This window comes from Bombus bifarius, unplaced genomic scaffold (genome assembly GCF_011952205.1).
Source record: "Bombus bifarius isolate JDL3187 unplaced genomic scaffold, Bbif_JDL3187 scf7180000008162, whole genome shotgun sequence".
Classification (NCBI taxonomy): domain Eukaryota; kingdom Metazoa; phylum Arthropoda; class Insecta; order Hymenoptera; family Apidae; genus Bombus; species Bombus bifarius.
In genome coordinates, this window is record NW_022884484.1 from 1705630 (window position 1) to 1721656 (window position 16027).

Genomic DNA, 16027 nt, shown 5'->3' on the forward strand with positions numbered 1-16027 from the left:
ATGTTTATCGTTCATCCGATATTTCTTAGGCTATTTGTCCACGATATTACACTCGGCCAATCTGACAAATACATCGGACCCCAGATGTGTTTATCGTCGCTAATTTCACTACTAACTTCAACAATGTCCCACCATTTCAAATGATCAGCCGTCGTGAAGGTCGTTTGGGGCCTCTCGTGTTCGCCTTCTCGCTGCACCATACAACGATCATTTCGTAAAACTTTCGCCACACGGTACATCCCAAGGAACTTCGAGTGGAGCTTTAACTCAGGACCGGCTTGCGTCCTCTTGATCGCCACCAGATTCCCCGTCTTGTATGTTGTCGTCTTCTTGCGTCTCTTGTTAAACGCCCTTCGCGGACAAAAGGTCGGATTGATCACTTGCATTCGCACCACCTGAAATTTTCTCGTAGCTGCCTCATTCTCGCTTTTCATTCGCTCCTTAGAACTTGTGTTCTTTCCATCCTTCATCAGGGTACCAACTATCTTACATTTAAAAGCGGTTTTCTTTGCACGACATTTATGGAATCGCGAACATCAGCCGCTTTCCCTTGTTTCAGCGTCGACACTTCTGAGTCGCTTCGAGTGCGTACAAGAATATCGCCCCACGTATTACCTAGCTCTTCATCTAAAACGAAAGTCGGTTTTCTAACTATCCGCAATTCTACGGGCTCCGAACATGTTTTAATGCGTTCCTGGCTTCGACGATAGACATACCACGCAGTCTACGTTTACAAATTTGAATTATCTCGTCACCGATCCGAAACTGCTTCGATTTGGCTGCGAAATCACGCTCGAAGATATTAAGGAAACTTTCTACGTTCCACTGTCACACCTTTCTGACGTACTCGTGCTAGGTTTTATTTTTTCGACTGTACAGTTTGCACGATATTCTGTAAATCCTACGAAATCCTCATCGCAACCGGTCGTGTTGTCTCCATACGACGCTACCGTGGTTATGTCCGCTGTAACCGATTCGTCTAATAAATTTTTTTTCATGACGATGGTGTCCTCAAGACAAGAAGGACTCGTGGGAAGTGCAACTGCCGTACATTCTTTACTACTTTCCCCGATAGGAACACGAGGAGATCCCCTTTCTTTTTTCGACTACGATCGGGTTTGCAAAGTCAAATTGAGACTGATCTATTATTCCGTCTTGCTGAATTTCTACATCTATCTTAAACACCTTCGGGAGTCTATTATCTATCGTATCATATCTATCCTATATGATAAGTTTATTGATCGATAGATCTATTTACAATGGATTAAACAGGAAATGATGGTTATTTAACGTGAACTAAATAGAATAATGTACTATAACTAAGATAACTAAATAGTTCATTCACAACTCACAACTAATAGTTTACAACAATATGATTTAATACAATATGGTACAATATAGTTCACCCTATATTTCGTAGACCATTTGTCCACGATACTACACTAGTGTGCAACCAAACAGGGCAGATCCCTGACTTTATTAAATACATAGGTTCTTGTACATGCTAACGTGCAACCAAACATGGCAGATCCCTAATTTTATAGGTTCTTGTATATGCTAGCATTTGCCATCTTCAGTACTTGGCCGTATAGTGCAGCACCTGTACTGTGAAACAACTGGTACTACGAGCATGAACACTCTCATTTCTTCTCTGTTATAACAATTTAAAAGGAATATTAAACATCCATCCCTCTGGTTTTAGTCGCAGACACTAAAGGAAAATTGGCAGCATTTACAAAGTTTATTCGCGATGCAATTAAAAGATATATCTTTATCATTCTATCGTTTCATGATTTCAACCGACTTTCGAAAACCTCTTTACAAATATGAGAATAAAATATGGAGGTAGAAAAGAAGCGCACATAGAGAAGTGAAAATAATGTCGAAATTTTATTGGTTTTCTTTATGAAACACCCTGGAGTGAATGAATTCCATAATGAATTCCGATGATGTAGTATCAAAATGTGTTTTTAATAAATATCAATAAAAAATACATTACACAAAATATCTACAATGATTACAAAGATCGATATAAAATTACATGTCGCTGGACAGCACCACCATCCAAGATTTATAAATGTACAAAGTAGCAATTGTCATAGTTTAATCGTATTGTTAGTAATATCTATTGTAATTAATAAATATTATAATTATAATCCTTTTTTCCTCGAGTACTCCGATAGAAAAATATCCGTAACAATTCCAGTTGTTAGATTCTAAGCATCGTGCATTTCCAAATTAATATAAAGAAATACGTAGCTTAATAACGTACTGCTAGTGAAAATAATTGTAGCTGCGTTAATAATAAATGGGTCCATCGAAATTCAAGGAAGTGTTTTCGTACATTGAGATTCGATAATTAATACTTGCGTAGTAACAGAGATATGACAAGGCACTCTTAACAAGTCCGTTCTTTTCAGCTTTACTTTTTTTTTTTTTTTTGTGAGAATCTTATGCATGTTCAATGTTACGCCTCAAAAGATACGTATAATAATTCTTGACATTAATTTCTGATATCATAATATTTTTATCACTCATACGCTTGGGTTAAATTTATTACATCAGTGGTAATTATTTCAAAAACTTTATGTGTTTTAATCAAATCCTCAATAACGAACTATTCGATAATAAAATGATATAAAAACTTTTGTAGTAAATTATTTCTTTCTCAATGAATTTACTTCATGTAATTTTTATCGTTGTGTCGCATCTCAAATAATTATCAGCGATAGTCTATATAACAGAAAGATTATATACACATAAAGATTTTGCTTCAACAAAAATTCCGTGCCATCGCATATTTTCCTACCAAGTCTTCGTCATTTGTGAATTACAGAATTGAAACAATAATTGGAAATATAGCGTACAGAATTGTAAATTTCATAATTGTTTCCTTACGATTACATTACCTTAATACTTTCTTGTATTGTCGAGAAATATTGTATAAATACAATGAAGTAATGATTAACGCCATTACGGGGCATACTATTGTATTCGTTGGAATATAGAAGCACCATCGATTTGCGATGTAATCGTTACGAGAAAAAAAAGTTTTCGTAAAAATTACAACGCTGAATATCAGATCAAGGAAGATATTGAATGACTGCAAACGCTTTAATATATTCTATAAAAGTTATCTTCTTATATATGTTTTTAGATCAATAAATTTTACTTCCTTTGCAGATATATCTTTCTCTCTCCTTTCTTTAAATCAATTTTCTGAGTAAAATCGAATTATTAAGAAAATTTAGCTGATTGATTTCAATTGATTTATGAAACGAGTCATTCATTATTTTCAATAAATATTTATCCGCTAAGTAACGAAAATTGTTACTTGCTCAAAGTTTTGCAATCAGCCAATATTCCTGACACTTTGACTAAATATTTATCTACAATTTTCTTATTTCATAGCTCAGTTAAATAAATACATTTCGTCGAATTACAGATTGTTCCAAGGAAAGTGTCCGAGAAAAGTTATTTTAAAACGCTTAACGTTCAAGATAAGATCTTGGGCATTCTCCTTGAGGTTTCGCTCATACCTTCAGCAAGAAAGCTCTAGTCAGAAAAGCACTTTGTCTCTTATTATTTAGTGTTATTTTCGTATTTATTCAACGCCACGAACTTTAAAATATTTCTAGTTCTCGTGATTTTCTACTTTGCATACGTATGTAATTTTTAGAAATTCAATTCATGCTCTCGCTAGGCAACTTTATTCTGTATAGTGGTTACGTTATTGTTACGCACTAATACTGTTCCGTCTAAAGTGACATTATACATTATAAATTAATTGAGTAAATTGTTTTAAAATCATTGTTACAGTAATCAAAACAGTTTGTATGTTCGTCGGATTATAATAAAATTTCTCTGTAGAACAAATCTTTACACTTTGTACTAAAATATGTAAAAGCCACGTAAATTAAAATGGAGGATTTTGTACGATTTTGTACGTGATTCGAGTTCGAAGGAAAACTAAAAGTATTTCCTTTTAATAAATTAAAAGTCGGTTCAAAGAATTGTATAAAATCGTCGAACTTCGTTCATATTTTACACACGATTATGTACAAAAACGAATCACTATTGTGTATGCGTGTGACTATAAATATCGAGCATTACAGTAGCGAGACGTTGTAAAAATTTCAGAAATAACAACCTTCGTAATAAGCACTTCGGTATAGTAATAGATCATTGGTATCATCTAGATTTTCATCATCTTAGATTTTCTTCGTTCACTTGTAATACTATTACAAATTGAGGAAGATACACATATCCCTTGCTCTGGAAATTGAAAACGTAAACGAGGAAAGATCGTCTTATACCATACGATAAATAATTAAAATATAAACAGGATTACATGTCTCAAGAATAAAACTTCTCGATACATTGCTTAGTCGATACTTACAATGATCCAAAGCTATTCGAGTATCCATTTTTAAAAAGTGCGCTTTGGTTCGTTATTGATCGACTATGTTAAAATCGGGTTCGATAATACCTTCTTTCTAAAAAGAACGAAACATGGCAGTGATCTTCGTAACTTCCATTAGAATATCTCGATATTTCGGAATTAAAATTTACGCAGGAACTCAGTACATTCGAACGAATAAAAATGTACAAACCGCAAAGTGTAGGAATAGATGAACAAAAGTTTGGCTGTAGGTGTTTTTTACTACACTGATCCTCGGAAATCATAGGATGAACGACTGAATTCGATTTCTATTCTAACTGTGAAATATTCATTTCAATCACTAGATACAATAATTATTGTAGGGATGTGTAAAAACAGAAGAAAACAGGCTATAGTTTTAAATTTCCAACGATCGACCCTACAGCTAAATAATAATAGATCAATCGACTGATTTCTGACAGCCGGCAATCAGAAAAAAATCTTTTAAAGAACAGCACAGATCACTCAGTCTCCACCCTATCGCTCGAGGACTAATGCAATCACCAAAGAATCTCGTTACATTCGCGCAAAAGCTCCTCGAACGAAGAACGAATCAAACAAGCGCCTCCGTGTGGTAATGATGGTAATGATGATGAATATGTTCGTGAACGTGCTTCCTACCGGAGCTCGCAGCGGCGTTCTGCGAAAATTCTCGTTCCAACCAACGAACGACTTGGACCATAGCTCTGGCCTGATCCTGTTCCCTGGTCGCATGCTTTAGTTGATGTTTCTTGCTCGACTTACCACACTGTTGAGGCGTTTGACCAAACTGCGTCTCGCTACGCTGAACGTTATGATTGTTGGTCGGAGTTTGATTAATAGGGTGCTGATTGTTCGATATCAGATTGCCGCCATTACGATTCGCGTTAGCTGGCGCAGTGGTTTGTTGGTCTGTATAGACGTTCGGGCTGATCACATTTCTCGGTAGAACTTGAGGTTGAACGTATGCTCGTGGCGGTTGCACCGTCGTGTTATTCCTCTGAAGTCCGTAGTGTGCACGCGTCTTCCTCAGATTCCCCCTATGCTTCGCAGGTACCTTGGAGAACGACGTGAAACCCTGAGGCTTTTCCCGAGTAGGCTTATGGTAAGCTGTCGCCGTGGGCCGAGATTCCGATGGTGAACGACAATCTTGATTGTAGTGAGGTGAAGTCTCGACGTGCGGGGCTTGGGATGGAATGCGCAGTTGCTCGTTCTGATGTCGTTTCCTGGTGTGTCAGAAGCGTTATATTTTTATTGTTACTTTCTTCAAGCGAACAGCAAATAACAATTGCGAATTTAATTGTTATTATAGCATATATTCGGTCGATGATATTAACGTAAAGAAATCTTACCGATGGAAAAGGAAATATTTTACGTAAATATATCGCGGATTTTTGCGAATACTGCCAAAAAAAAAAATAGATTCTAAGAAAAGATCGATTTAACTCGTTAAAAATTATCTGTATTATGTATCCTATACATAACACATGCAATATATATTTAGGCAAGATATCAGAAAATGTAGATAAGACTACCGAAATGGAACAATCTTGTTAGGAATCTCTGTACGAAATATGTATTTATTTGCGCTATAGTTCCTTTTCTTCGAGAGCACGTCACGCGATTTTCCATGCGATTGAACGCGAAAGACGTACCTTGATGTATGAAAACTGAGATTATTCTTTTCCATGTTCGCCTGAATAATTTCCAAGAGCTGTTGCCTTTGTAGGGCACCACTGCGTTTTCGCTGATTAGTCGTGAGAAGTGGCGTCAAGGGGGAAACTGCGGGAGAAACATCACTGTCATCGCTAATATCACCCTCGGAGCTATTGGAATAGGGTGATGGTAAATGAGGCACGGGCCCCACCCTTTTGCGTAATTCCTCCTGCTTTATTCGATTTGTTCGTGCGTTTTCACCGTCATCCTCGCTGTGGGTATCCACCTCCTTCTCTTCGTTCTAGAACAGCATATAAAAATAATATATTTTGATTTATCGAACGTGTAATATTACTTACAAATAACATCATTTAACAAATATACAAACACTTTCTGATATTTGTCGTATGCTACATAAAACATATCTTTATCGATATGTACATATTGTCCTACGCGTTAATCTGACATCCTTTGACATTAAAATATAAAAATTCCTATCACAAACCTATCTTCTTTATATTCCAAGATTCAAATAACTACCATACAACGACGCGCAGCTGTTTCATTCAGAATTCCGAGAGTTCGAACACCCCGACAATAAAAAGGCAATCCGCGAGGAACCCTGTTACATCTGTCCAACATCGATAATAAAAATAAAAAAAAAGGGGGGAGTAGGGGAGAAAAACGGATAAAGAAAGAATCAGAAGGAACAGACCCCCCTCCTATCCCGCGAACGATAAATCTCGAAAGGCAGAAATGATAAATCCGCCACTAGCTTCTAGAATTGTCGGGTTACGAAAGAAGAGACGCGGCTCCATAAAAACCCAAAGCCTCGAATCCTCGCCTCGTAGGGGCATCAATCTTACCTGGCAACGGTGTCGTGGCACCCTCCTCCTTCTAGGAACTCTACGTAAACCATGCGCGCCAGTATGGGTCCCGGCATTGTTGCAGGACGCGTGCTTTAAATGGCAGCAGGACGAATTTCCGGAAAAGCTCGTAGCAGCAGCCGGCTGCGTGGACGCGTTCAAACAGCCGCCAGCCGATCGCGTCTGGCTGGTTCTCTGATCTGGCGACACAGTCAATTTCACCTTAATCGTCTTACTGCCGCACGGTGGTACCTGGATAGAAGCGCCCAGAGTATCGTAAATGGTAGTAACCAGGCCGGCTATGTCGTCCTTTGTTATCTTCCCGTGGCCGTCGAAATCGTACAGGGTGAATGAGAATTCTTGCCGTCTTCGGTCACCCTCCGCTACCGAAACGTCGCATTCGAATTCCTGCAACCGGACCAACAGTTGAGTAATAAAAGTTTCAAATCAATGATAAATAGAAATGGGACGAGATATTTTATTACTTGGAATATGTAAATCGTGCAGAGTCTGCGGTCCCAGCAATATTTTATTATTGATTCTATATATTACGTGTATTGTATACAGGGTGGTTGGTATACTGGTGGTACAAGCGGAAAGGGGGTGAAAAAAGAAGTCGAAAATATAGAATAAAAGAAATTCTTTTTTAATTTTTCCATCGAGACAACGATGTACAGTGAGATCCGTTATAACGAGACGCGATAAAGTGCGCGCGTACCGAGCCAAAATTCAAAGTCGATTTTCTCGAAAACAAAGCCTCGAACGAAAAATTGTTATTCTATATTTTCGACTTCTTTTTTCACGTAGAATCACCCCCTTCCCGCTTGTACCACCAGTTACCAACCACCCTGTATATTAATTTATTATCTTCCATTTGTATCTTATCGCGATAAGTTAGTAAGTTCGATAAGGTGCTTAGATACATATATTAAATTATAGCTGAAAAGAATATATTTTATACCGAGTTTGAATCGCAAAGGATCCAATGATACAGATTTGCTGTAAGCATCGATTACGTTGTATAATAAGATAAGTTCAATCTCTTAGGAAATGAAAATTTGTTCTAAAAGATCTACTATCTTTACGTTTTCAATGAAAGATTAAACGTAATGTTAGAGGGTTAATCGAGGATTAATTTAGAAAAAAAGTTGTTGAAATTTAAAAACAACAACATATTGTTTTATTGTTTCCTCTTTAACAAGCAAGGGAGTTAATAATACCTCGAAACTGAGTTGCTTCGTTGTACTAGCACTCGGCTGCTCGTCATTTCCGGTGGCCGGCGTAGGACTGGTGGAAGCGTCAACCGCGACCTGTGGTGCCTCTGTTTCTAATAGAATTGGCTGGGATTCCGGTGGCGAACCGCTACGAGGTGCCGAGATACCGCCAAGAAGTTCCTCCGAGTCGCTGCCTTCCGTATTACCAACCACTGTAACCAAACGATCGTTAACTTGTCAGTAATAATGGACGGACCAAGATTTAACCGATATTTTAACCAGCCTCTAACTATCTTACGATAAACCGCGACGAAAGCTATGAAAAATCCTACGCAAGTGAGATCGTACGTTGTATAATAATCGTCGATATTCGCGCAAGTGGATATCACACTGATATTTTAACGAATGAAATTTTATTTTAAATGAGATGTTGGTTTTATGAAAACGAAGCTTAATATAATTATAAGATCAGAGTGGTTCTACTCGTTTTACGCTAGCTCGTTAAACATATTCCTCTTCGTAGCTTTGTTTTACGTTGCATGAAGTTCTCATCAAAGGGAATGAAACTGTTATCTACGGTCGAGCGGCGGCGTCGCTCGTAAACAAAAGTCAGAATCTCAAAGGTATCAAAGTAACATCCTCCACGGTAAAGCCTATATTTATAGTCAGTTTCTGAGTGCCACTCGGTACTTAAGTTACGGAGTGTAGGAAGTATTTTCGGACTATTTTCAAGGGGATGTAACTTTGAATCACCAGAAATAAATACAACAGATCGTCAAACCTATCTCACGGTCACGTTTCTTTCACATTAAATCGAATCCAACGAGATCATTGTTTACGTGCCTCGATCTATACTACAGGACTTTTAAAACAAGAAAAGAAGCAACAGCTAATATAGACAAGAAACAAAATAAATAGAAGATTGGCACGAAAATAAGGTGAACACAGAAAGAGTCGACGACGTTAAAAAGATTTGAAAAATTGAGCAAAAAATGACAGAGGAAAAATTTTAATCGGCGGAAGCGTGTCTAGAAATTGATGGATGCGAACGCGTTTAAACGCGTAAATTACAGATCAAAGGGTTGCTGTTTCATAATTACAGAGAGACCGGATTCCGTGCATAAAAGCGCAATTATCTTTAATGCATTCGGTCTATTGCTCGGCCGAAATTATTCGCGCGGTGCGAGCGAACGAGCGAGCGAACGAATTAACGAAAGTTCCACTGAAAGGGATGGCGAGAACACATCCATTTCCAGCGTTTATTTCAGAAACGTTTTGCACACTCGCCGAAGGAAGTGTAATGTATCTTTAATGTGTCTGCATTACACTGCCGTTTACCGTTACCTAGACGCCTGTGTAAAAGCGTTCTACGAAATGAAATACTGAAAAGATATCTTTGCGCAACTACCATACATAAATGAGCATCTACGAAACACGACACGTCCGCCGCCATGATGCGGTACATGGAGCGCCGCTTTTTACAAAATTTCTAAAGTTTTCACCGACGCTTTGGAGCAAATGTGCATCGTTTAAATATATTTCCTGGATGGTTGGATCGAATAAACTATGCAATTAAATATAAAATGTTTTATACGCTGTGTATTCGATAGAGTATTATTAGACAGAATATTAGACAGATTAGAATATTATTATTATTATTATTATTTACACAGAATGTTTCCATATGTAATACCTGTACTTGTAAGATATGCAAATTCTAGATCGAGGAATATTCGAAAATTGGCAAAATAAAATTTCGAACTTTTATAATATAATTTTTCGTACAAACAATTTTGCCAAGTTCGCTAATAAAAATAGTTATTTATTAGTAGTAGTTGGTAAGAAGGTGTTAATTCGTATACTCGTTGGTGGTAAATGTACAACGATAAGATTTGAATGGCGAGATCAATGTAAAGGAGTGATAGGGAGCAATAAATTTGGAACGACCTCTTTCCCACCCACAACGTAAAAGGAAAAGAGAATCTTAAGTAAAGATTTTATCTAATGGACCTCGCCACACACGTAGGGACGACTGTTCGAAGGATTTTCTATATCTAGGAATTTCGTATACACATATCGAAAGTTAGGAAATTGAACGTCGATATAAAAAACGTTTCATCTTTCTTTCCTTCTTACGAAACACATGGAAACTATCTCTGAAAAAGATACTTAACTTATTATCTTTGTCAATTTAATTGTTTTATATCTTATCAAACAATGTCAATCGTGATACTAATTTGTCAATATCAATGATGATTAACAAAATCCAATAATAAAAATATAAATAAATAAGGAAACGACGGAGGTGTAATTTAACGCAGCGTTACACACATTGGTGCACGCTTCTCTTATTTCATAATGATCAGTACAACGCAATAAGCAATTCAATTAAGAAGGAAAGCTTTTCATTTCTTTTGGAATTCATGGATTGTAATAGGCGGCCGTCCTACATGCGTCCAACATCCAGCCATAGTAAAAAGAACAAGCTCTAACAACTGTCAGCAATTACTGCTCAGACTATCGATCAATGAATATTGAAGATGCACGTTAGAATTTTACGAGGGTCTTGCAATAGGTGCGAGAGTTTAGAAAAATAAAAATTTCTGTTGGAAAAGGTAAACGTTTACAAATTTTGTACAATTCCTTTAAATTTTTTTTTTATTTTTAAATTTATATTATTTCAGTACTTGAACGTTTTTTAGTATTTCATCGTACTGTAGTACTAAATTCCTTGTCATCGCTATGATATTTTTTCTCGACTCGATAAAACAATGCAAAAGGAGAAAAAGATATTGCAGTGCCAATTAAAATACAACTACGCGAATGTAACATAGCTAAACGTTAGAATTATTTAAGCTACTCGGATCGGATTCTGTTGCAAGTTGGCCGAGCAATCGACCAAAATATTAAGGGAATGCTCAATACATAATCGGGGTTCGATAAAACGAGTTCCGCGGCGATTCGAGTTCCGAGTAGCCGGAGAATGTTTCGAGTGCTTTGGCCACCGTTTACACGTTTCCCTTCTACGATGGTAGGCCGTCTCTTCGGTCTCGAGGAGCCTCCGCTTTTATCTTAATTCACGCGATACATCATTAAGCCGGTGCAGCGTGATTCCAGTAAAATATATACTTAAAAACGTCGGCATCAAAGGGACCGCGAAGCAACGATAATTAGCGATACGAAACTCGTAATAAACGAAGCCGGCCGCTAATTTCAATTACTCGAGACCAACGGGAGGAAAAAGAATGAAAAAGGAGGGAAAAAAACGACGAGAAAACGCTTGCACACGCGCGCAGAAAAGAGAGCGAGGAAGGGAAAAGAAATGACGAAAGGGGGACAAGGAAAACCGAAAGTAGGGCAGAGATAAAAGAAAACACCGGAGAAAAAGGAAAAAGCAAAACCAAAAAATTAGAAAAAAAAAGAGAGAAGAAGAGAAGAAAAAGCGGGATAATCGTATCTGCATAAAGAAACGGACGCATATACGCGTATAATGATACCTGCCGTGTGGTAATTACGCCCGTAACTCTTTCGTGGGGCGAGCGTTAAAGACCCAAGACACTGAACGCACCGGGGGAGAAAAAAAAGGGAGACAAAGAATGGCGGAGAGCGAAAGAGAGAAACAGAGGGAAGAGCGTGACAGAGAGAAGAGGAAGAAACATAGGAAGAACAAGGGGAAACTGAGATGGAGAGCGAAGACCACAGTGGAACGGGTAGAAAGAGGGAACAGAGAGAGAGAGAGAGAGAATCTTTGCTTTGATATCAAAGGAATAGAGAATAGCCATGGACGCCTTTTATCTAACCACCGGACTAATGTATGTAACGAACTTGCAAGGTCTCGATAATTAAACTCCACCCTTGACGCGCGACCCTCCCCCTCGTGCAGCTACGTGTATAATCTATAGTACGTGTATATGTAGTCTGTAGTACTATATATACGCTGTGTACGAAAGAGCGCGCGCGTGTGTTTATACCGTGTGTACCGTACCGCTTTTGCGCCCTCTTGAATGAAAAGCAGCGGGAGAGCGGGACACAAGCGGCTTCTGCTTTCTTCTTTGTATATCACCCCTTTCTGTTTGCTCGGCTCGTAACTTTTATCATTTGCCGACGCAACAGCTTTCCCTGTTCCTACTCATTCGGCTCTCGACTCGTATGAAAATTTTGCCCCGCGACGCAAGAGAAAACACCCATAAAGAGGAACGCCGCAAGAGAATCCGAGATCGGCCGATCTTCAAAAGCGGGATTCGCTGCGCCGCGCGCCTCACCCATACATAGACGGACCCAGGCAATTGTTCCACGATTTTCGATCAGTTTCTCTTCCCAACGACGCGACTGTAGGACGGAGGATAGAGATAGACTAATAGACGACATGGAAAGATATTGTGTTAGTTCATTCTTGCTTTTGCTTCTCTTCTCTGTCCTTTTCTGATTTTTGTTTTCCTTTAACACGATAATTTTTAATCAGCGAGTCTGCATGGCTTTGATTTGCACTATGACAAACGTAAGAGACGATTCGTAGATTACGTAATACTAATATTCGGAATGAAATGAAATTTAATTTTGTCTGTAGTGAATATAAAATATGAGAAGTGAAACATTATGGAGATATAACGAGTAATATTTATTATACTGAATAAAATGATTAATTTGAATAAATTTTCTATCGAATATCATGGGATGGCTGACTTTTATTGAAATATTTACTGTTTTTAAACTGTTATTTAAACTAGCGACTCTTTATTTCTGAACGATCCACTTGCAAGATGCGAACGAAGATCTGTATCAATTAAAATTTTTCGAATTCTGGAACGCGGCTAACTAGAAGCGCGTTTTATTTTTACCCTCCATCTTACGAGTAGATGTTAGCTTCTGGTGGAACATACATAGCTATGTTTGTTTCATTAAAGTAGGTTTACAAGTGTTAAAAGTTATAGACTAATGACATGTTAAGTGTTATTTATACAACTGAGAAACTGTTATCCCCTTCGCAGTGAAATTTTTTTCGAATAACTAAAAGTAAAATTAAATAAGTAAGATAGTAAATATTAAAATTTGTCACCTTTCGCTTTAGAATATCATAGTTAAAAAATATAAAAATAATTCATCAGTGGTTTTTGATAGAATACATGTCGCATTCTTTTCATCGCATATCTTTATTTGCATTTATAAAATGACTATGTTATTTCTTATAGTATCTATACATATTATGTAAATGTTTTTTTAGTTTATTGAAAGATCGTTACCATGTAACGATAAAGTAGTTATTTGCTGATAGAGTGCCGCCTTCGATATCAATATCAATCATTCAAATATTTATCTTCACGCTTACAATATTTTACACATACGAAACTAAAAATGATAAGTGTCAATGCGTATTTCAAGCGCTATTCAATTTATTTCTATCTACTCTTTTTGAAACTAACAATAAAACAAAACATATATTTGTATTATTATTACAGTTTACAAATAAGTAACTGCTCGTTCAACTATATTTCAACTAATATTTAACATTCATAAATATATACCGTTGCATAAACATTTTACAACTAGTATAACGACGTATTGTCTAAATAGAATGTATAACATCATCGATGAATTTATAAAATATATACCAGATAAAATATAATATCAGATAATACCAAACTGTATAACGAGCTGTAAATTTCGTCTCTGAGTCGGTAATAACCCATAAAAGTGGTTGATGCGACGTTCAATAATTAATTGAAATAGAAAAAAGGAAAATAATAAAAATATTTATCGTTCAATTGCGTCAGAAAATATTCGAAAGCTCTACAAATTGTTCGAAAAGTAAGAAACCAATGACGGTTAACAGACAAATTTTTAGCAGAACAAGGTTATAGATCAACGGGTAAGAAAAATGCAAGTATGACGTAACACCACGTGGGATCCACTTCTGTCATACTGCAGTAGCATCATCGAGAAACACGCACCACGCGGCTCGCAACTCGGGCAAAATATCACGCCTATAACCGGACCCTGACCGAACAAATCCGTATATGGTATATCTCGATCTATCCATGCATCGGCGATTTCGACGCACATCGATATTTTGAAGTGTATATATGACAAAAAAGAAACATAAGGGAAGAAAAAGCGGGGGTCGAATGGATAAAAGTAGACGAATAGAGTCGATAGCGAGAAAGACAGAGAGGCGTCATAGTAGCTTACCAGAAAAGGGTCTATAGCCAGCGAGGAACCTTGCCCGCCACCACTTTACGAATCCAGTAGCCATGAGACCCTCATGCATCCACAAACGTTGCGCACACTTTCCTTCCAGGCTTCTTGTTTCGCCACTTTGTTTTTATTTTTCTTCCCAAACTCGTCACCGTATTAAATTCTTCCTGTTCCTTCGCGTCGCAACAGCCAGCCGTATGTCACTATGACGATCGACGAATATCGCCGTATCCGATGTTAAAAAACACGGCTGTGTTTTCACCTGACAATCATTCGTCGTTCTCTCGTCGTGCCCGATTTCCCCCGTGCACGGTTCACCGTAGCCACTGCTAGAAATTGGAAAACAAACACACTTCCGCGAACTTCATACTCTCCTGATAACAGTCGGTCGACATCGGTTGATCACACAACGATCGACGTGCGCGACAACGCACCGAACGAACGACACGTGTTTTCGAGGGTTGGTTGCAGCGTTTGAAGTTACGACTTACGACCCAGTCGGCGCCCAGTCAACTTTCTCGTCTTTTTCTTTCTATCTTTTGTTTATCGTGCTTTCGACGCAAAGGCGAAACGTTCGTGCTCGCATGCTCGTTCCCCTGTCACTGACTTTCAGTTACACGCACGTAGGCAGCCGTGTGGCTGCGAAACGAACAACACTCGGTGTCGAATTTAATCCAGGTAAAAGCGACGAAAGAGAAAGAAACGCGGTCGCGACGAGAGAGGTCGGTCACACGACATCGCTCGACTCGTGGCCCGACTACGACTACGGACGATCGTTCTTGCCTAAACCACGTTCCCCGTAATTCCCTTTCCCCTTCCATAGGGCGCTGCGTCGTCAACAGTGCCGAGCCGTGGATACATGGGCCCTGAAGGTAGGAGGCGCGGCTCCGAACCTCCGATTCACGCTCTTTCCGTCCGTCTCTCTTTCACCTCCCTCCCTTTGCCACTTTTTCGTCAGCTTTTCTCTGTTACTCCATCGAATCCGTCTCCTTTCCTTCCTCTTCTCCTTCTAACTACACCGGCCGTCTCTCTTATTCTATTCCCTTCTTCTTCTCGTAATTCCATCTTCCTCTATTTCCCTTTCTTTCTGTTTCTCGCGTTCTTCCTTTTCTACGTTTCCTATCCTATTTTCTGTGTTCTCTCCGTCTTCCTCCTATATAACCTTCTTGCTCTACCTCCATCTCTTTCCCTCCCGTCTTCCTTTTACCTTCGTACTCGTTTTCTCGTACTAACCACGCGTATACTTTCCTTTTCTCCTCATCTTCTCTCTTTCCTTTTTGTCCAGCGAAGGTCTATGAGAGAGGCAAAGAAGGATAGCTTCGTACGGCTGGTGGGGTTTTGAAAGAAGCCGATGATGGTTCAACGTGGTCTACGACGACACTAAATGTCGACGCCGCGACGTCGAACGGCATGCGTAAAAAGGGAACCGGGGGCCTCCTAAGGATTTCGATTATCGCGGTCGCAAACAAAACTTCGCCGGATTTTTGCGTCGGTGATCGCGTGCGGACGTTGCTCCGATTCGCTCGCGGAGAAAGTCGCTTTTAAAGGATTCGGAAAAACGGGGCTCCTGTCTGAAAGGACCCGGCGTCGAATCGTTCCTGCGGGCGAGATTGTCGCGTCGTCGAAGTCGTCGCTAGAATCCCGTAATTCGTCAGAATGACGCACAACCAGACTACTGT

At 38.7% G+C, this 16027-nt stretch overlaps 1 protein-coding gene across 1 annotated transcript; it reads right to left on the reverse strand.

Moving 5' to 3' along the window:
- Nucleotides 1-4432: 4432 nt before the first annotated feature.
- On the reverse strand, nucleotides 4433-15395 carry LOC117208797. Its single transcript, XM_033450167.1, has 5 exons — nucleotides 14343-15395; nucleotides 8163-8368; nucleotides 6943-7350; nucleotides 6076-6377; nucleotides 4433-5646 (listed from the first exon to the last, which is right to left on the reverse strand). Exons 1-5 carry the CDS (start codon nucleotides 14419-14421, stop codon nucleotides 4995-4997), a joined length of 1647 nt encoding a protein of 548 aa, XP_033306058.1. The 5' UTR covers nucleotides 14422-15395; the 3' UTR covers nucleotides 4433-4994.
- Nucleotides 15396-16027: the final 632 nt, after the last annotated feature.

Coding starts and splice junctions, on each gene's coding strand:
- LOC117208797 (XM_033450167.1), bottom strand. CDS start 14,421: ATGCATGAGGGTCTCATGGCTACTGGATTCGTAAAGTGGTGGCGGGCA. Junction 6,378..6,942: donor TGCCACGACACCGTTGCCAG/GTAAGATTGATG, acceptor ATGCTGTTCTAG/AACGAAGAGAAGGAGGTGGA. Junction 5,647..6,075: donor CTCAGTTTTCATACATCAAG/GTACGTCTTTCG, acceptor CTGACACACCAG/GAAACGACATCAGAACGAGC.